Source organism: Danio rerio, chromosome 9, assembly GCF_052040795.2.
Source record: "Danio rerio strain M-AB ecotype USA chromosome 9, GRCz13ab, whole genome shotgun sequence".
Lineage (NCBI taxonomy): Eukaryota > Metazoa > Chordata > Actinopteri > Cypriniformes > Danionidae > Danio > Danio rerio.
This window is the reverse complement of record NC_141029.1, coordinates 30,243,026-30,260,121: the sequence shown is the minus strand read 5'-3', so window position 1 is coordinate 30,260,121 and position 17,096 is coordinate 30,243,026. Positions and strand designations below refer to the sequence as shown.

At 37.2% G+C, this 17,096-nt stretch overlaps 1 protein-coding gene and 1 long non-coding RNA gene across 2 annotated transcripts in view; one reads left to right on the top strand and one right to left on the bottom strand.

The window, feature by feature from the left end:
* LOC147842401 (uncharacterized) overlaps window positions 1–17,096 on the bottom strand; it is a 143,105-nt gene that overhangs the window by 76,606 nt on the left and 49,403 nt on the right. The window lies entirely within an intron of this gene.
* klf7b (Kruppel like factor 7b) overlaps window positions 1–17,096 on the top strand; it is a 53,597-nt gene that overhangs the window by 20,524 nt on the left and 15,977 nt on the right. The window contains 1 exon segment of the mRNA NM_001044766.2: window positions 14,226–14,835. Within this exon segment, the coding sequence (NP_001038231.1) occupies window positions 14,226–14,835 (610 nt within the window).

Genomic DNA, 17,096 nt, shown 5'->3' with positions numbered 1-17,096 from the left:
GAAATGTGGCTGAAGGTAGATTTTTCCTATAAATCATCTGTTGAACTGCATCCCAGTCATCATAAATACTGCAAGAGACCTATTGGAACCCACATGGACTCAAGACTCTAACAGAAATCAGTCAAGTTTGGTGAAGGAAAAATCGTGGTTTGGGGTTTCGATTCAGTATGGGGGCATGCAAGAGATCTGCAGAGTGCATGGCAACATTAACAGCCTGAGGTATCAAGACATTTGTGCTGCCCATTACATTACAAGTATGTAGAGTGAAGTAGGATAGAGCTCCTTCTCATACTTCAGCCTCTACATCAAAGTTCCTGAAAGCAAAGAGGGTTAAGGTGTTCCAGAATTGGCCAGCCCAGTCACCAGACATGAACATTACTGAGCATGTCTAGGGTAAGGTGAAGGAGCAGGCATCAAAGTTGATTCCAAAGAATCTTGATGAACTCTGGGAGTCCTGCAAGAACGCTTTCTTTGCCATCCCATATGACTTTATTAAGTTATTTGAGTCATTGCAGAGATGTTTGGATGCAGTCCTCCAAGCTCATGGGAATCTTACATAATATTAATTGTTTTTCACTGCACCATGACTTTATATTCTTTACTGTGCATTATTTCTGTTAAGTGACAAGACTTTTCTCTAAGCAAAGTCAGAACTTTCTGTCCTAATTAAATTATTAAAAATCAAGTCATGATCATATTTTATTTTGGTAAAATAAGCACAATCTAGAAGCCTTTGCCTTTCAAAAAAGCCACTTCTGATACCAAAAGATCAACTAGAAGTAAAGTACATTTATACAAAATTTGTATAAATTCTATGATATAAGCCGCATAAGTGTTGGCTTTCTATAGAACAAAACTTATTTATTTTACATGACTGCATTTAGGAGGAATGGTGTCATTATACATGTGACATCTCTCTGTTACCGGTGTGCCTAGTAAATCAAATCAAATGGTTTAAATTTGTTGACAGAGACATTTGAGAAAAATGTAAAAATGTATTTTTACAGCACTGTTAAATACAAACCTACACAAAACAACTTAGAAATGTTTTAGCTATTTTGGTGAAAACTATTTTTTCATGGCACGGTTGACATTTGCTCGTCTACATAATGCATGTGGTTGTATTATTATGCATGTATAAGTGCACACATGCTTGTATACTCTGTTTATACTTCCATACATTTATTTTCATATATACTTGTAGTATATATAAATATTTTATGTACAGACACTACCGGTCAAAAGTTTGGGGTCAGTAGGATTTTTAAATGTTTTAAAATAAGCTTCTCCTGCTCACCAAGGCTGCATTTATTGATCAAAACTACAGTACAAATTGTAAAATGTTATTGAACTATAAAATAACTGTTCAAAAGTAGTTTAGAATGTATTTTAATAATTTATTCCAGTGATTTTAAAGATTATTTTTTAGCTTCATTACTCTAGTCTTCAGTCACATGATCCTTCAGAAATCACTCTAATATTAATCTAATACTATTTATTATTATTATTATTTATTATGTATTATTATTATTGTGATTATTATTATTATTATTATTATTATTATTATTATTGGTAATATTAATAAAAGCAATTATGGCTGGAGTAATAACTTCATTTAAAACCGCATACAATAAGAAAGCAGTTATTTAAAATTAGAATAAATATTTAACAGTTTAACTTTTTTTTTTTTTGCATTTAATAAATGTTGCTTTAATGAAAAATACCCTTGAAAAAATTACCCCAAATTTTGACTGGTAGTGTATATTTATATAAACATGAATACAACTTTACGATTAATCGTGAATAATTATTTGACAGAACTACTCTATATACAGATCAATGTTAGCTTGCTGTTTTTTGGTGCCAAGTGTGTCATAATGCTCTCAGTAACACTTCTCTGCTTGTAGTAGCATCCATCTGTGAAGTAATCCTGCCTCTAAGGGTACAGTGCACAGATAATGTTTGCTTGTTATCTTGTATGATTAGCATTGCTCTTTGTTTCGCATTACATGCATGCTCAATCACTCTACGTATTGTGGAGAAATGGGGCATGTGTCTGTGGAGAAAAGCTTCAGTGATATTGCCAGTTGTTTTGATGGACTGGACAGCCAAGGGTGCATATTTCCTGTTCCTGACCTCACGAGTGTTCTTGTCATAATAAAGCTGTCTCGGTTATGTCATGAACCTGATCAGGGCCCTAATGTTCCGCCAAGAGCTGTCAGCGTGGATGAACTCGTCCACAAATATGGCTAATGAATGTTTTTCTATCCCCACCCTCTTTCACCAGGTGACCAATCTGCCCCCAATATTTTTATCTGCTATTTTTTTTATCAAAGATGGTTAGGTAACTTACAGACAGGAATGTAACTAAATATTGAGCCAGCAGATAGATTCAGAAAGTCTTCAAAACCGCTCAAGTGTATTATCACATGGCCAAGCCAATTCTCAATTCCAAATATTAAATTGGATCTTTGGATAGTTTGTTAAATTGCAATATTTAAAAAAAAAAAAAAAAAAAAAAAAATATATATATATATATATATATATATATATATATATATATATATATATATATATATATATATATATATATATATATTAATTAATATTATTATTATTATTGTTATTATTTTTTTATTGATTAAACATGGCATTAAACAGTTTCATAGCGTTTAAATTAATTATTATCATTTTTTTCTAAATGTTTCTGAGAAATTTATTGTATTATAGTTTTATTATAACACAGTTAACATAATTTATGTACGACAAGAAATGTTTTTGATGATAAATCAGCATATTAGATTAATTCCAGAAGACTAAAGTAAAGGCTGATAAAATTGAGAATTGCAAAATTGTCATTACTGGAATGAATACATTTTAAATGCTCTACATTCTCAGAGCTTTTTCCTTCTTCGACTTCTTTAAGTTAGTTTTCATTTTGCACTTTGGGGTTTAAAAAAGTCGAAAACACTCAAGTAGCAGTTTGCTGTTATGCCGAGTTCAGACTGCACTATTTTCAAAGTAGTCGTGTCACAAATGTTTTCACACTGCATGACTATCTGGGGTAGCATTTCGTTGGTGCTGTGTTTACACTGCAAGATGTATTGGCAACAGGGGTTTTACACTGCATGACTTTAAAATAGGAAGAATCACCGACAACTTCGTCTCTGCCCACAAACTACATCTCACAACCAAACACCTGCAAAAAGGGACATGGAAACAACGCGAGTTATTAACTGAAAGAAGCCTTTACTGCGCTAGTAATTGTACTTATTTAGCTTAATTAGCTTTTTATATTTTTATATTTTTTGTTTATATACTTTACTTGGAATTAGCAATTTATCCTCAATTTTTTTTCTTTTTCGACTTATCTTCTTCCCCAATCTCCCGCTGGCCTTCCATACTAGTGGATGCTGCTCTCTCATTGGCTGTTGGTGATTGCCAATGTCATTTTCAATCAGAACACATTTCACAAGGCATGATTTGAATTAGGGACATGTCCAGATATTTAGCATGCCAAATATCTCACAGGTGTCAGTGACTCATCCACAAATCTCTCAGATTGGGTCTTTGATAATAAAAAGCATCTTTTTTTTCTGTGATTTCAGCAATTTGTTAGCAAATTCTCAAAATGAAGTCAAAATCGGGGCTAAAATTATGCAGTCTGAACTTTAAAAAAATGTGATTGGCAGAATATGTAAATGTATGTATTGATGATTTAAGACAGAAATACACTGGAATGGTAGTGTAAATTACAGCATACATGAAATAATTAAATGTATGTATGTAGATTGATAGAAAATTGGTTTTCATCAAGGAGAAATCTGTGAAAAAATGAAAACCAATGTGATTTCTAAAAACCTGTCGGCGAGTCAAAATTGGGGCTAAGATCATGCAGTCTGAACTCGCATAAAAAAAACAAAACATTTGACCAGTGTTTGGCAGATTTGGTCTGCGATTTAAGTAGTCAAGCTTCAGCTCAATAATCGGTATCGTAGCTTCTTACTGCTAAAAAGGAACTGAAAAGATATTAACCTAAACATTTATTCAAACTTATTTTTAAATATTCAGAAATGAAACACTAATTTTTCTCTGGAGCAAACAGTAAACAGAAATAAAATTACCTTTCTGTAAACAAGTTGAACTCAAATTAAAGAGATGTTGTAGCTGATTATAAAAACAAAAAATATAATTATATTATTATAAAAAGACAGAACACAGCAAACTAACATGGCTGAAACAACTCTGAAATTGTACTTTGATTTTGCTTACTACTAGATTAAGTGTCATTGGCAATACTCTCCGTCTGACTTTATAGCAAGACACTTATCACACAGTTGTGCTCACGCAGTCACATATATTTCATATCTCAGCCTCTTGTGATTAGCTAATAGCGATTGCAATTCGATTTCGATACATCACACAGCCCTTGCATACATGAAAGAATAAAAGGGGTGTAGGTAGATGGATAGAAGATAGATTTCACCTTGACGCATGCTGTTGTTCTCTCTAATACAAAGTTGAAGCAATTTCTCAAGTAACAGTCTCTGAGTGGTCATTACTGTTGCCCTGTTACTTAGACATACACTTGAAGTGATCAGATGCAAAAACCTTTAAGTGATGTTTGAAATTTACTTTTAAAACGACCCGCCTGTTTGTAGGTTCAGTAATTTCCCGTATGGCAAAGAATAGGTACTTTTCATTGCCTTTAAAGTGAAATAACTGAACATAAACACAAAAACTTCTCATTTTAGAAGAACATTTCAGCTCTTTACTTGCTTCATAAGACTCTGGTCTCACTGCTCTGTCCAGCACTTAATAATGGAAACAGGAAAATGTGCCTTCTGATACAGGCAACGCGCACAATAACGTCCCAAACCAGCGTCCTGCTGTCTTTTCAGATTTCAAAACCCAACAATGTGGCTGCTATGGAAACAGCTGCCAAGCCTGTTGTGCTCATCTCTGGCCGAGTTCCTGTCTGTCTGTTTCCTCTCATTTCCCAGAGGAGCTGGTCTGTGTTTACCAGCCAAAGAAAGACACAGGAGCAGGAACGGCACTGGAGAGCCTCTTTCTCTCACAAGGTGCAGCTGCATAAGCAAGACGCAAAGGCTAGGAAGGAAAATGGAGGGCAGGGAAAGGATGAGGATTTCAAAACAAATTTGCAAATCGCATTACACGGTCAACATGTAATTAGCTTTGTGTGCAAGTGTAAATATTGACACACAGTAATGAGTACATGGAGTTTACGCTAATCTGAAACCCAAAGCCAAGCTTAGCCTTTCCAGAGAGTGCTCTGTACGACCATTATGCTCGGCGGGATCATCCTTGCATTGTGTTTGCATGGAGCTTTTTATGGTCTTCGAGAAGAGGGACATTACAAGTACTTAGAAGCAGTCTAGTGTCAAGTATCTGATTTCTCAGTGGAGTCACGTAATATTGTTTCCGAACAGATGTGTACTCGCTGAGACAAGAAAAAAAACTCAACAGGAGCGACGAACAGAAGCCGCATCAGGAAAATGGCTCTAGACATTACCTTCATCAATATATAATAATACAAGATTGGAAACATGATAGATATGAGGCAGACAAATGAACAGAGCATTAAGTAGCACAGACACCATGTTTCCTTTTGGATCAAAGAGACTGCAATGAGAGGTAAAACTATAATCTTGATTCGATTCCAAATGACAGTAGCGCAAGCATGTTTGACTTCCTAAAATATGACTCTGAACTAGCTGCTCTTGTCAAATTTGTTGTCTAAAATTATAGCGGTTACAACAGCTTCTGTTCACTGGGAGAGGGCCAGTGATTCAATTACTCTAAGTACACATCTAAGCAAGGTCAAGTTCGGTACACAGATATTTAAGACATAATGGTTTAAACTGCAGCCAATGTCTTCATATTAGGAAGAGCAGTCATTACATAACCGAGGACTCAGACGCTCACTAGCTCACATGTTTGGCAGACAGACAGGCAGCTAGACAAAGAAAAAAAAACTTGAGCATTTATCTATACATAGCAGAGAACCTAGCATCTAAAGGCTGATTTATACTAGGCATGGTACGATAACCGTTTTTAAGTTATACCACGGTTTAGAAAAGTCAAGGTTTTAAATATATTGTAAAATAAATATATTATAAGGTTTAAATAAAATATATTGTTTTCAAATGGTGAAAAAAGTTGTTTCTTTAACCAGAAATTTAAAAAAAAATAAATAAACAATTATAGTAGTAATCACAATACTGTGATACCGTGATATTTTTATCCAAGGTTATCATACCGAAAGAATCTTATACCGGCCCATGCCTAATTTATTCTACGTATGCTCTGGCACAGCCTTCATGGCTGACGCAAACTGTGACATGCACCTCTCAAAAAATGCAACTAAATGTCGCAACGATGTGTATCGCAAGCTGTGTAATTGGGCAGCTTGGTAGCTGTGACCAGGGTGGGCAGTGCTGAGAGCCACAAGCCCGATTGAGTGAGTGTTTACAAGTGTTAAGACCTGTGAAGGAGCTTCAGATTAAAACTTTTTTTTTTTGTGTCTACCTTACGATTAAAGTTGTTGCATGTCTGCCGGTTCCCAATGAGCGAGTTTTAGCTTCTTGTACAATAAGGTAGCATTCAGGTAAAACAAAACACCCATGAAGAAACTCAACGCAGAGGAACATAACATCACCTGCACCTACAGCCAGCATTTGGAAGTGTTATAGCAACACAAACAGCAGCAGTATAAATGCACAGCTACATGCAAGGCATGCGCCAAGGGTCATGACGATCGCTAGACAACGAAGTCTAAACCAGCCTTAATGCCATGCACACACTGGCTAAGGTTATAACCAATTTGTTAATGTGATTAATATAAACACGTCTGAATAAATTGTAAAATGTCTGAAATCCAGTCATTAAAGCCAAATTAGCTGTATGTGTAACTTGGCTGAGGTAATACTGGATGATTTGATCAAAAGTAGTGCTGTATACTTAACCAAAAGGCTCAAAACTTTGAACTATTGTGTCTTTGAAAAGCATCTGTCACATTAAAATAAATATCTAGCTTAAATTAAAAAATCTATGGGAAATACAATATTATGTTTAGTAGAATTTGTAAACCCTAACCTTTATTTTAATTTCAACACAAATGTTTTTTCATGTTTTGATTTTATCATGAAATAAAATAAATTTGAGAAAACAAAAACGGCTAAATTGCTTATATAACCATTACATTTTATCCAGAAAAAAGAAGAGGTGTTCAGTCCCACATTTCCTAAATGTTATATTAAAATTATTGTTGTTTTAAATTAAAGCTTCTGGTCATCTAAAATGTAAAAAAATAGGTCAAATGAGTATGCAGAATTAGATATTCTATATTTACAAGATACAGATAAATGTAATACTATGCGTTCGATAAGAAGACGTCACATAAACCATGAGTTCTGCTCAAGTGAAACCAAGTATTTATTTTTATCCTTGTATAACCCTATGATGTAGATACATATTTGTAAATATTACACAAGCCAGGGTTTTCTCAATATTGAAATGTTCACTGTCCAATATAATTTCAAATTATTATATGCAATACGAAATGTCATAACGAAGTACTACATTTTTATATAAAAGGCACTTGTTTATAAATCAAATGTGTAGTGCCAAGGTGGTTTCGAACAACTTGATGACAACCCTATGAAGTTATGCAGCGTAAGCCTTCCAAATGTGTTTTTGTTTGTGCAGAATGCCTTCCTGACAAGCCATGCAAGTTACATTTGCAGTTGTACACACGGGATTTAAATATCATCTGGTTCCCAGGCAACCACAACAATAATGAAACCTATATGTAAATGCAGGACACAAAAATCAAGTCTTTTTCTCTCGAGAAATCTGGGGCAGAGGTTCTTCCACTAAAGAGCCGTTCAGTAAATCTGGCCCTGAAAACGCTCAGGCAGTCATGTTGCCAGAGCCTTGGGCTTATTTGCAATGGCCCATTCGTCACTGGGTGTCCAGTTTTGCCAACTCGCTAATAGGACACCATCCTCAGTGAGTAATAGGCCATTTTTTATTGTTTTGGTTTTATATCGCAGCTCTGCACCTTTTAATTTTGCCTGTGAAAGTTCTGCATTTTCTCTTGAAGCTCTGTTTGTCTGTTTTGTCTGTTTTGGTAGTTCTGTAAAGTGGATCATTCTTAACATGCAACCAGCACTCTCATGATGACAGATAGTCAGCTCCATCTCAACACCAGCACCTTAGTCTGCTCTTCAGCTATGCAGCGAAGGAGAAATCAGTGGCAGGTGGTCATTAGCATGTCACTGAAGAATGACAAATGGTTTAGACATGGCTATCTAGCATCATGCTTTTTACGAAAATTACACACTTTTCCAGATAACACACACATAAGCTAAAAGAACTTGATCTGAAATGTGTAAATACACCTTTAAATTTTCAACCCTCAGTAAGTGAAACATTGTCCTTGTACAATCTGCTTTTTTTTAGTAAACAAATGCTGCACATTGGAGGACAGAGACCCTGACTTGACAAATGACCTGAGACAACCCTCCATCCACTGCAATAGTGGCCAAGGGCCAAGGGAACCGGGATTAAATTATCCACCCAAATTAAAAGAGCATATCTGTCTTGTCCCTGCTAACAGCTGTTAGCATTTATCTCCCACGTGTCCCTGCCATTCGTTTATTTTGAAATCTACATTTATCAGTCTGACTAGGCCGAAGTAGGGCAGAGGGGACCAAAGAGTGGTGCCCGGGCGCTAATTGCCTCACCACGCTTGAGAATATCTGTGTGTGCATGTGTGTGTTCCTGAGAAGTCTACCGATTTGGCATAAAGGGGATGTGGAAGTGTAAAAAGGGGGGAAGGGAGGGATGACACAGGTGCAGAAACAGGGAAAAAGGAGGGCTATTACACAGCGGGAGAGTCTGCAAAAAAGTCACTCCATCACAGACCCCTGATTAAAATTTCATAGGAGGGGGCCAAAGGGGAGAGTCTGCTGTAGGTAGTGGTAAAACAGTAGAAGTGGATGGAGTGGAAGTAGTTTTATTTGCTTTATTTGTAGATGGTTATAGGTTGAGGTGTCCACAGTAATTTAAAAAAAAATGTCCAAAATGTCCACCCCATTTCAAAAAATGAATATCTTTTTATCCACTTCTCAGTGAATATGGGTAATATTTATTATATATTCTAATATTAGTATCAAAATCAAATTTTATTTGATATTTTTCTCCAATATATAAATTTGGGGTACTAATTTTTAACCATTATCTTAAGTTATTTTGTTAGATAAGCTTTAGATTTGGCTTTAGTACTGACTAAACTTATGTATAAGCACAAATATAATATTGTAAAGCATCCTATAGAAAATATTAATTTAAATGAGAGAAACGTGGGGGGTGTACTTATAAATGTTGAGCACTGTGTATATATAAAACCTATTAAAAAAGGTAAATGTTGTTGACCTACATACTAAGGGTTAATCTCTTTGTACTTTTTGTAAACTGACATACGACTATATTTCCTCAAGTGTTTGGTGCAATCTCAAACCACACAGATTGCTTGTTGTTCAAATGTTGCAGTTTAGTGAGAGTGACGGGTAGTGGGAAGGCTATGGCTACGTTTTCAGATGCAATTGTGTCTCCATAGACTCCTAACAAGTTGCTGACATCTCTTTTGTGAGAGTGAGGTTGCGATGGAAGCAGCCGTTTATTGACTGCGCTCGCTTTGATGGGAAGAATCACGAGCGAGATGAAAAGAAGGATCGGTAGCCGCTCAGGATCATACCACACTGATGTGTACTTTTCACTTACGAGCTCTTCTATTGGTTATTAACTACTTTACTGTGGCTCTTTTTCATGCTTTTGTTGGACCTTTAGTCTTGTAAGAGATTGTACTTTATTGGTTTTATGGACACTTATTAATTGGCCATCCACAACAATCATGCACACACCGAGGTCCACAGTAAATCACAAACTGTGCACAGCCCCATGCTGTAACTGTATTGTCTAAATGTCAGGAGACCCAGAGCAAGGGGGGTGCAGGGGGATGGGACGGTGACAGTAGATGAAGTGAAGAGATTCAAGCTTCACTCTACTGTGTGTGTTTGACAGCTGTTTTCTTCCACACTCACTTCCCCCTCCCCGGACCCCTGTCAGCCTCCCCACCATTACTCACCCCAACACTCCAGCACCAGGACAGCAGTGACAGCTCCCCTCCCTGAGCTCAGCCAGCGAGGTGCAGGAGCCAAACAGAGAGAGCGGTTGAAAAGGCACGCGAGATCCGTGAAATCCTATCCATGACGGTGAGGGCCTCAGATGACTCTGATGTCCACCCTGCTGTGATGATGGTTTATATGTCATCAGGACAGATAGGATATGCCTTCGACGGCAAATTTGCAGGCGGCTCGGTATCTCTCTCGGTGCATGGACAGACAGATCCTGGAGGGAGGTCCTTATGGGCTATAGAGTTTCAGAGTCTAAGGCTGCTGGCGAGTGTGTGTCGTTTAGTTTTCTCTGAGGGTTCCCGGGTAATTGTTGTGTCATTACGAAGGTAATTGTGCAGCATCCATAGTTTACCCCCCACCCCAAAACAAATAATATATACACACATGAAATAATATAGATAAATGGTGTGCAAAAAGGCCAAAAGCCCATCAGTACATGAAGGACGCATATTCTGTCTTACAAGGGAATGGCTATGATCGTAAAAGAGTTAATGGGTATGATGGAATCACAGCACCCTGGGAAACGGTTGTGAACTCTGTAGGTTGAAATGATAGCATGTTATAGGTTTATTTCATTCCCAGATCATTAAGAGTGCTTGTTCTCTGAAGAAAAACATTGCCAGAGCTTAAGACAGGTTTCAATGGATAAAACAGCTGGGTCGTTCATATTTCTGCATGACACTAATAACATTTTAGATGCAAAGAATAATTTCTTTGGTTCATCTAGAGCATATATGGTTCTCAGACTAGAATCACACTAACAAGTTAGTGGGTTTTCATCATACAGTAGGTCCTTTAAATCAGCTAAATTTTGGAAAAAAAGGAAACATAAAGCATTTAGTACTATGAAACATTGGTACATGAATGGAAACACCAAAGTTAGTCAAGTTCTCCTGTTCCTGCTTGGGCTTTATGTGGTTAGTTTGCTAATCCCTGGTCTTCTAGGCTGGTCAAGTGACCATGTTGCTTTAAAGTGATTTATGGCACTTGTCAGCCTGGAAAACCTGCTTAGCCACAGCTGAAGTCCAGCTGGAAAACCATCTAAGATTATGCCTAAACTCAAAGTATATTTCAGCCATTCCATAAAGGTCCATGCACTTTCCTTGCAATGCAATTTTTAAATTTGTAGTCCAATTTTTAGACCACATGGATAGTGAGGCTACAATAGCACAAGTGTGACTTTTGTTAGTGCACCAAGTGGTTTGCGCACGTGTTGAACTCAACTATACTCGATTATTTAGCAATTTAGTATTCTTTAATAGCTGTGCAGACATGTCTGTGCATAAGATCAGGGATGAAAAACTAGAAGTCTCTTCTATTGCATTAGATTCTAAAAACCCTTTATGGGATGTTTATCAGAAGTGCGTCCTACAGTCCTACAAAATGTTAAATAAATATATAAATACAGCACTTTTAACTCAAGTGTTGTTCTTAGTCACTACATCTTACACACATACAAGCACACAGACACACACATACACACTTAGGCTTCCCATCAGCAAATTAACTGAATAAAGAGCCTCTCTTTGCTGGGTCGTTTGAGTGGCTAATTAGTCATCAGCGCATGCTGTGTAGGGAGAGAGAGAGAGAGAAGAGCGCTGGAGAGAGATCGGTTTTGCATCAAGAGGTAGAACTTCAAACGACATCTGATGAAAGCCAAAATGCTTAATTAAAATCTATTTGTATGAGGAAAAAATTATCATAATTTCAACCCCAAAAATAGAGAGGGTGTAAAAAAAAGGGCTGTTTTGTTAGATGCGGGTGGAGATATAAACACATTAGTTTAGATAATGTGCCGACTTTATTATCCAAGCAGGGAGCGGAGACAGCGAGAGGAACTGACTCTGAGATTGGCGATAATTTCCCCTTTGTGTCTAACTTGGACTGTATCCACATTTGCTAATAACAGTTTTGCGATTCTCCCCCTCGTCTCTCTCTGCCCGCTCTTTGTTTGACATTGCCTCTTAGAGCTGCCTATGAACCCCCTGGCACTGCATTTATAATAGATGGAGCTCAGTACGCACAATATAAGCAGGGTATGAAGGGGCTTTCTACACTAGCAGCCAGTCCCGAAGAGTTGATTCATCTCACCGGCATTTTCTTCTCTTTTTTTCGTTCATGTGGCTGTGTAGATGCCTATAAAAAGTACAGTGTGCTCATCCCAAAATCTTTCAAACCTCTGCCATCCCTCAGTAGCATGTTGCTTTAAGCTGCATGACATAGAAAATGTATCCTTATGCTGCTCTGTGCTTATCAATGTAGGTTGAGTATGTCCACGGAGCATCTATTAAAGTAATAAGACCTACAAAATGCACAAGAATGGAATAATTCCAGAGGTGCATGATCTTTCTTGGTTGCTAAAATTCATGCTCACTAAAACATGGCTTTAAAAAGCCTCAGTGAATGGATAATTCATGTGCTTTCCAGGTAGTGCTCAGAATCATAAATGAACACTGAGCTCACTGGGAGAGCTTGCAGTGGTAAATTGTAGCTGCTGCAGTGGACTGTTTTAGTTATTTTAGTTTTGTTAAAGCCTATGCCGCATTACATAACACAAGTCAAATTGTAGCTACAGTATTAGCTGTTCTTTAAATGTCACCAATGAGGTCAGAGAAAGTGCACAGGAACCATTTGGCTTCAGGTTAAATGAATGGTCAATACTTCACTAATGCAATAACTGGGTCTTCACTGCATTATAAACAGTAACCTCAAAGAAAGCCATGAATGTACAGCAGGTTTTGTAATTAAAAGCATTAAATTACATTTTTACAGTGTTATAAATATTAAATATGACATACAGTAGCATTCTTGGTCAAAGACAGTCAAGAGACACAGTTTGGAAACCTTTTCCCATATCATCTTGCTCTCTCCCATTTTGCTTTCTGTCATCACTATACTTTCCTATCTCAATGAAGACAAAAACTTAAGGTCACACTTTATTTTGATGGTCTGTTTGTTGAATCTAAGTTACATTGCATCTAGATGCCAACTAATTCTCATTAGATTATAAGTAGAGATGGGATAAGGGTTTAGTGTAAGTGTACTTGCAAAGTTTCTAACTATAATAAATTTAATGTCTGTTAAAGGAGCAGTATCAACTGATAATAAGCAGACAATCTACTAATACTCAAATGGACCAGCAAAATAAAGTGTTACCAAACTTATTTTTTGACAAAATACATTCTGTACATTTGTATTTCTTTCCCTATTTTGCAGATTGACTAGTGGCAAAATAAAATAAAAACATGTGTATAAAACATGTGTATTTTAATTAAGTAAATTGACAAAAAATTTGTACAGTTTATTTAGGTCTGAGATAAAGTAGATGACAGAATAAGAGTAGATAAATGACATACGGCAGCTGTAACCTACAGCTGACATGAATTAAATAACCGTGAGGTTTACTCCACTGCCAGTGCAGTGCCAAAGTGCTTTTACCGCAACACACTGAACAGAACTGTCTAATATCCAAACTGGCCACTGTGACTGGGGAACAATAATGTTAAACCACTGAAAAAGAAACTGCTGAGTGAGCAGTCAGTGAGCCATGATAGTGCCGTCTTTCTTTTTCGTCCTCCCTCTGTCTGCCAAAGTATTCATCAGAGGAAAAACCAGAGTGAGGGGAAAGGTATCTTAAGTAATAAGACGGTCATTTCTCGCTCAATAAGCACAGTACGAAATGTGCTACGCTACATGGATAAATACTGCTCCCTCAACCGCAGCAAGTGCAATAAAAATTCCATGGATGTTCGGGTTTTTCTCCCAGAAAATTTTGCCCCCCAGCTGCACTTGAACAATTTTCTGTGCAAAAAGTCTCTTTGTAGCAGATGTATTCATTTACACCTTCCAAAGTGCAACTAACTGAACCAGTCCCAACTGAAAAGGTGTTGGCACACCACGTGTTTTGTTGTAGCACATTCAACTATACCTGAGTTTTTGAGACACTTAGTACTTAGTTTTCTGAGGCTAAAATCTCATGTTTATGCATTTCTGTTTCCCCTGCAGACATGTCTGGAATTGGAGAGGTACCTGCAGACAGAGCCCAAAAGGCTTTCAGAACTCTTTGATGAGGAGCTCGACTGCCTTCTTACGCCAGCATTCATGAAGGGAGACAGCGACGAGGATTTGATGGACCCTTTGCTGCCCAGTTTATCCGACGAGCCTAGCCCCCCACCTCTGCTTGTGTCCCTTCCCAAAACCCTCCACACCCCAGCCAACACTAAGAGTACTGATGCAGGGCTCAAAGAAGCCAGTGGAGGGGTTAATCCAGCCCAGTTAAATGCAGTCACGTCCCTCACGCCACCTTCTTCCCCAGAGTTGGGTCGCCATCTTGTTAAGCCCACACAGACTCTTACCGCCACAGCTGATGGCACACTCACACTAAAACTGGTGGCCAAGAAAGTCGGCCTTGGAGCGGCAAAGCTGGTTGCAACGCATTCGATACCTTCACCACCAAATCGTGGCACACAGAGTGATGGCGAAGGAGGACTTGGTACAGTAGGTGGAGGGGACATCCCAGAGAACAAAAAGAGGGTCCATCGCTGCCAGTTTAATGGCTGTCGGAAGGTTTACACAAAAAGCTCCCACCTGAAGGCACACCAGAGGACACATACAGGTGATTGACTGCAGACATTATATTGTTAATTTTTATTCACATGTTGTTTCCCTCGAGAGTGTATAGCAACTGTAGCTGTGCACGGAATGCGATGAAGTTTCAGAGTTTGGAAAATCTTCTTTGCCTAGGTTCCGTTACCATAGAAGGGTCACACAATATCTTGTGAAGCTAACTCGATTTCTGCAGCACAGCCCCAAAGCAAGATAGCTGGTTTTCTCTCCCTGCACCTTAATCTCAGACTAAAATGAGCCTAGCCACACCATTCAAAACCTGCCACTGCAGTCAGTAATTGCAAGATGATTGATAGACCGGCTAAGCTAAATCTCGTTTCCCAGCTAATTCAGGCTCGCACGCTCCGGTGCTGTCGTTGCTGCCCTCTCAATGAACCTGAGAGCATGTTGCACTCTGCCATGGCCCCGAAACCCACTGTGACAGTGGCCTCAATGCAGCGTATCTAGCCCCTGTGGCCAGCTGTTGACTAGCTTATAGAAGGCACTTTTGCTTTTGAAGATGTGAGGAAGCAAGTAATAACAGGTAAAATGGGAAAATAAAAAACCCTGAAGAGGCATTTTGGCTCGTCATATTATAGGTTTATTGCAAGACAGATTTATTAATTTAATTTGCTTAATCCTGTTTTTTGGTTGTTTTCATAGATTTCTAAAACAGGGAGATTAAAAATTACATCAGGATTTAAGGGAAGACTACATGCTGCAGGACTCTATGCTAATATTTAGCTCTTGTGTCCCTAAAAAGCGATTCAAAAACAAGGCAAACTTAAAACATTTCTTCTTAACCTGATGCATTTTAAACTAGCCAGAGGAATAAATAAATAAATAAATAAATAAATAAATAAATAAATAAATAAATAAATAAATAAACAATGAAGTGTCAATATGTCTGGTGTAACCTGCACACACTACCGCATTTTATTCTAGATATTCATGTTTCAATTTAGAACTTTTACCAAGGAAATAGCCTGATTATTTAATGTCGGCTTGTAGACTAATGTAGACTTAAATAAAAAACACAAGTTTACACATTACTCAGTTGGTAAAATAAATCGTGCTATGTTTTACATGTATTTGAACTTGATGGTGTCTTAAAGCTAGGGCCAGACAGAATCTTTTTTTTTTTTTTTGCCATTTCTGCAGAAAAAGAAAATCTTTGGATTTTTCCGAAATAATTTTAGTAGTATCTTAACTAAAAACGTAATATATTAAATAAATAAAAAAATTATACATTTTTAACTTATGTTTAAAATGCAAATTCAATTAGATCCACTTATTTGGTAAACAAAGCAAGTCTCTCGTATTCGTATAATATATCTACAAAAAGACTTATTGTATTGTACATAAAATTTTCTTTATATTCTTTTTTTTTCCACATTTTATTTATTCTATTATTATGTCACAATAATATTCGTGAAATTATTTTAAAAACTGAATAAATAGAAAGTAAATACATAGACTCAATGAAGGGCTAAAAATCTGTGGAAATTTGTGGATTTCTGCTCGTGCAGATTCCGTGTGGGCCTAATTATAGGACATTTCCACCACTCTAGCTAAAAACATATTTTTTTCAACTGGGTGAACCTGGGAAATGCGAGCGCACACAATATGCACACCTAATATGTGTGTGCCCACAAAAAATGCAATGTGAACGGCCCCGTGTGCAGATACCCTTCCCTTCACATTCAGAAGATACCTTCACTCAGAGTCTTGCACAAAAATTCTATTTAGCCTGTTTAGGTTGATTGTTGGATACCTGTGTCCTCCTTGGTGACAAATATTGTCGTGGAATGCTTTCGATTCAAGTGCTTCAATAAGTTGCTGGACGAGTTAAAAGCAGTCAAAAGATCTTTTGAGACTTGACATAGACTGCATTTCATAGCAATATTGTTGTTTTTACGCTCAATGAAATCAAAATGTCTGAATTTCCACTTAAGGAAACAGCCACTCTTAGCAGCAACCATTTCAGCTTGCGTTCTCCAGCAATTTAAAAGTGCATGCTTATTGACGTTGCAACAGAAAACGTGATTTAATAGCATTTTTTTCTTCCAAAAACTATATTTGTAATGTAAGCAACGCAATTACATTGACTTTAGTAACTGTAATCTAGTTACACAAATGAAATGCCTTACATTACTGGGTCCCCCAAAAATGTAATTAGTAGGCCTATGACCTCAATAATTTTTGGTGATGCAATATATATAGCTCATGCATAAAAAAAACAATTCTTTAGGTGTCAGTGTCAGTATGGTT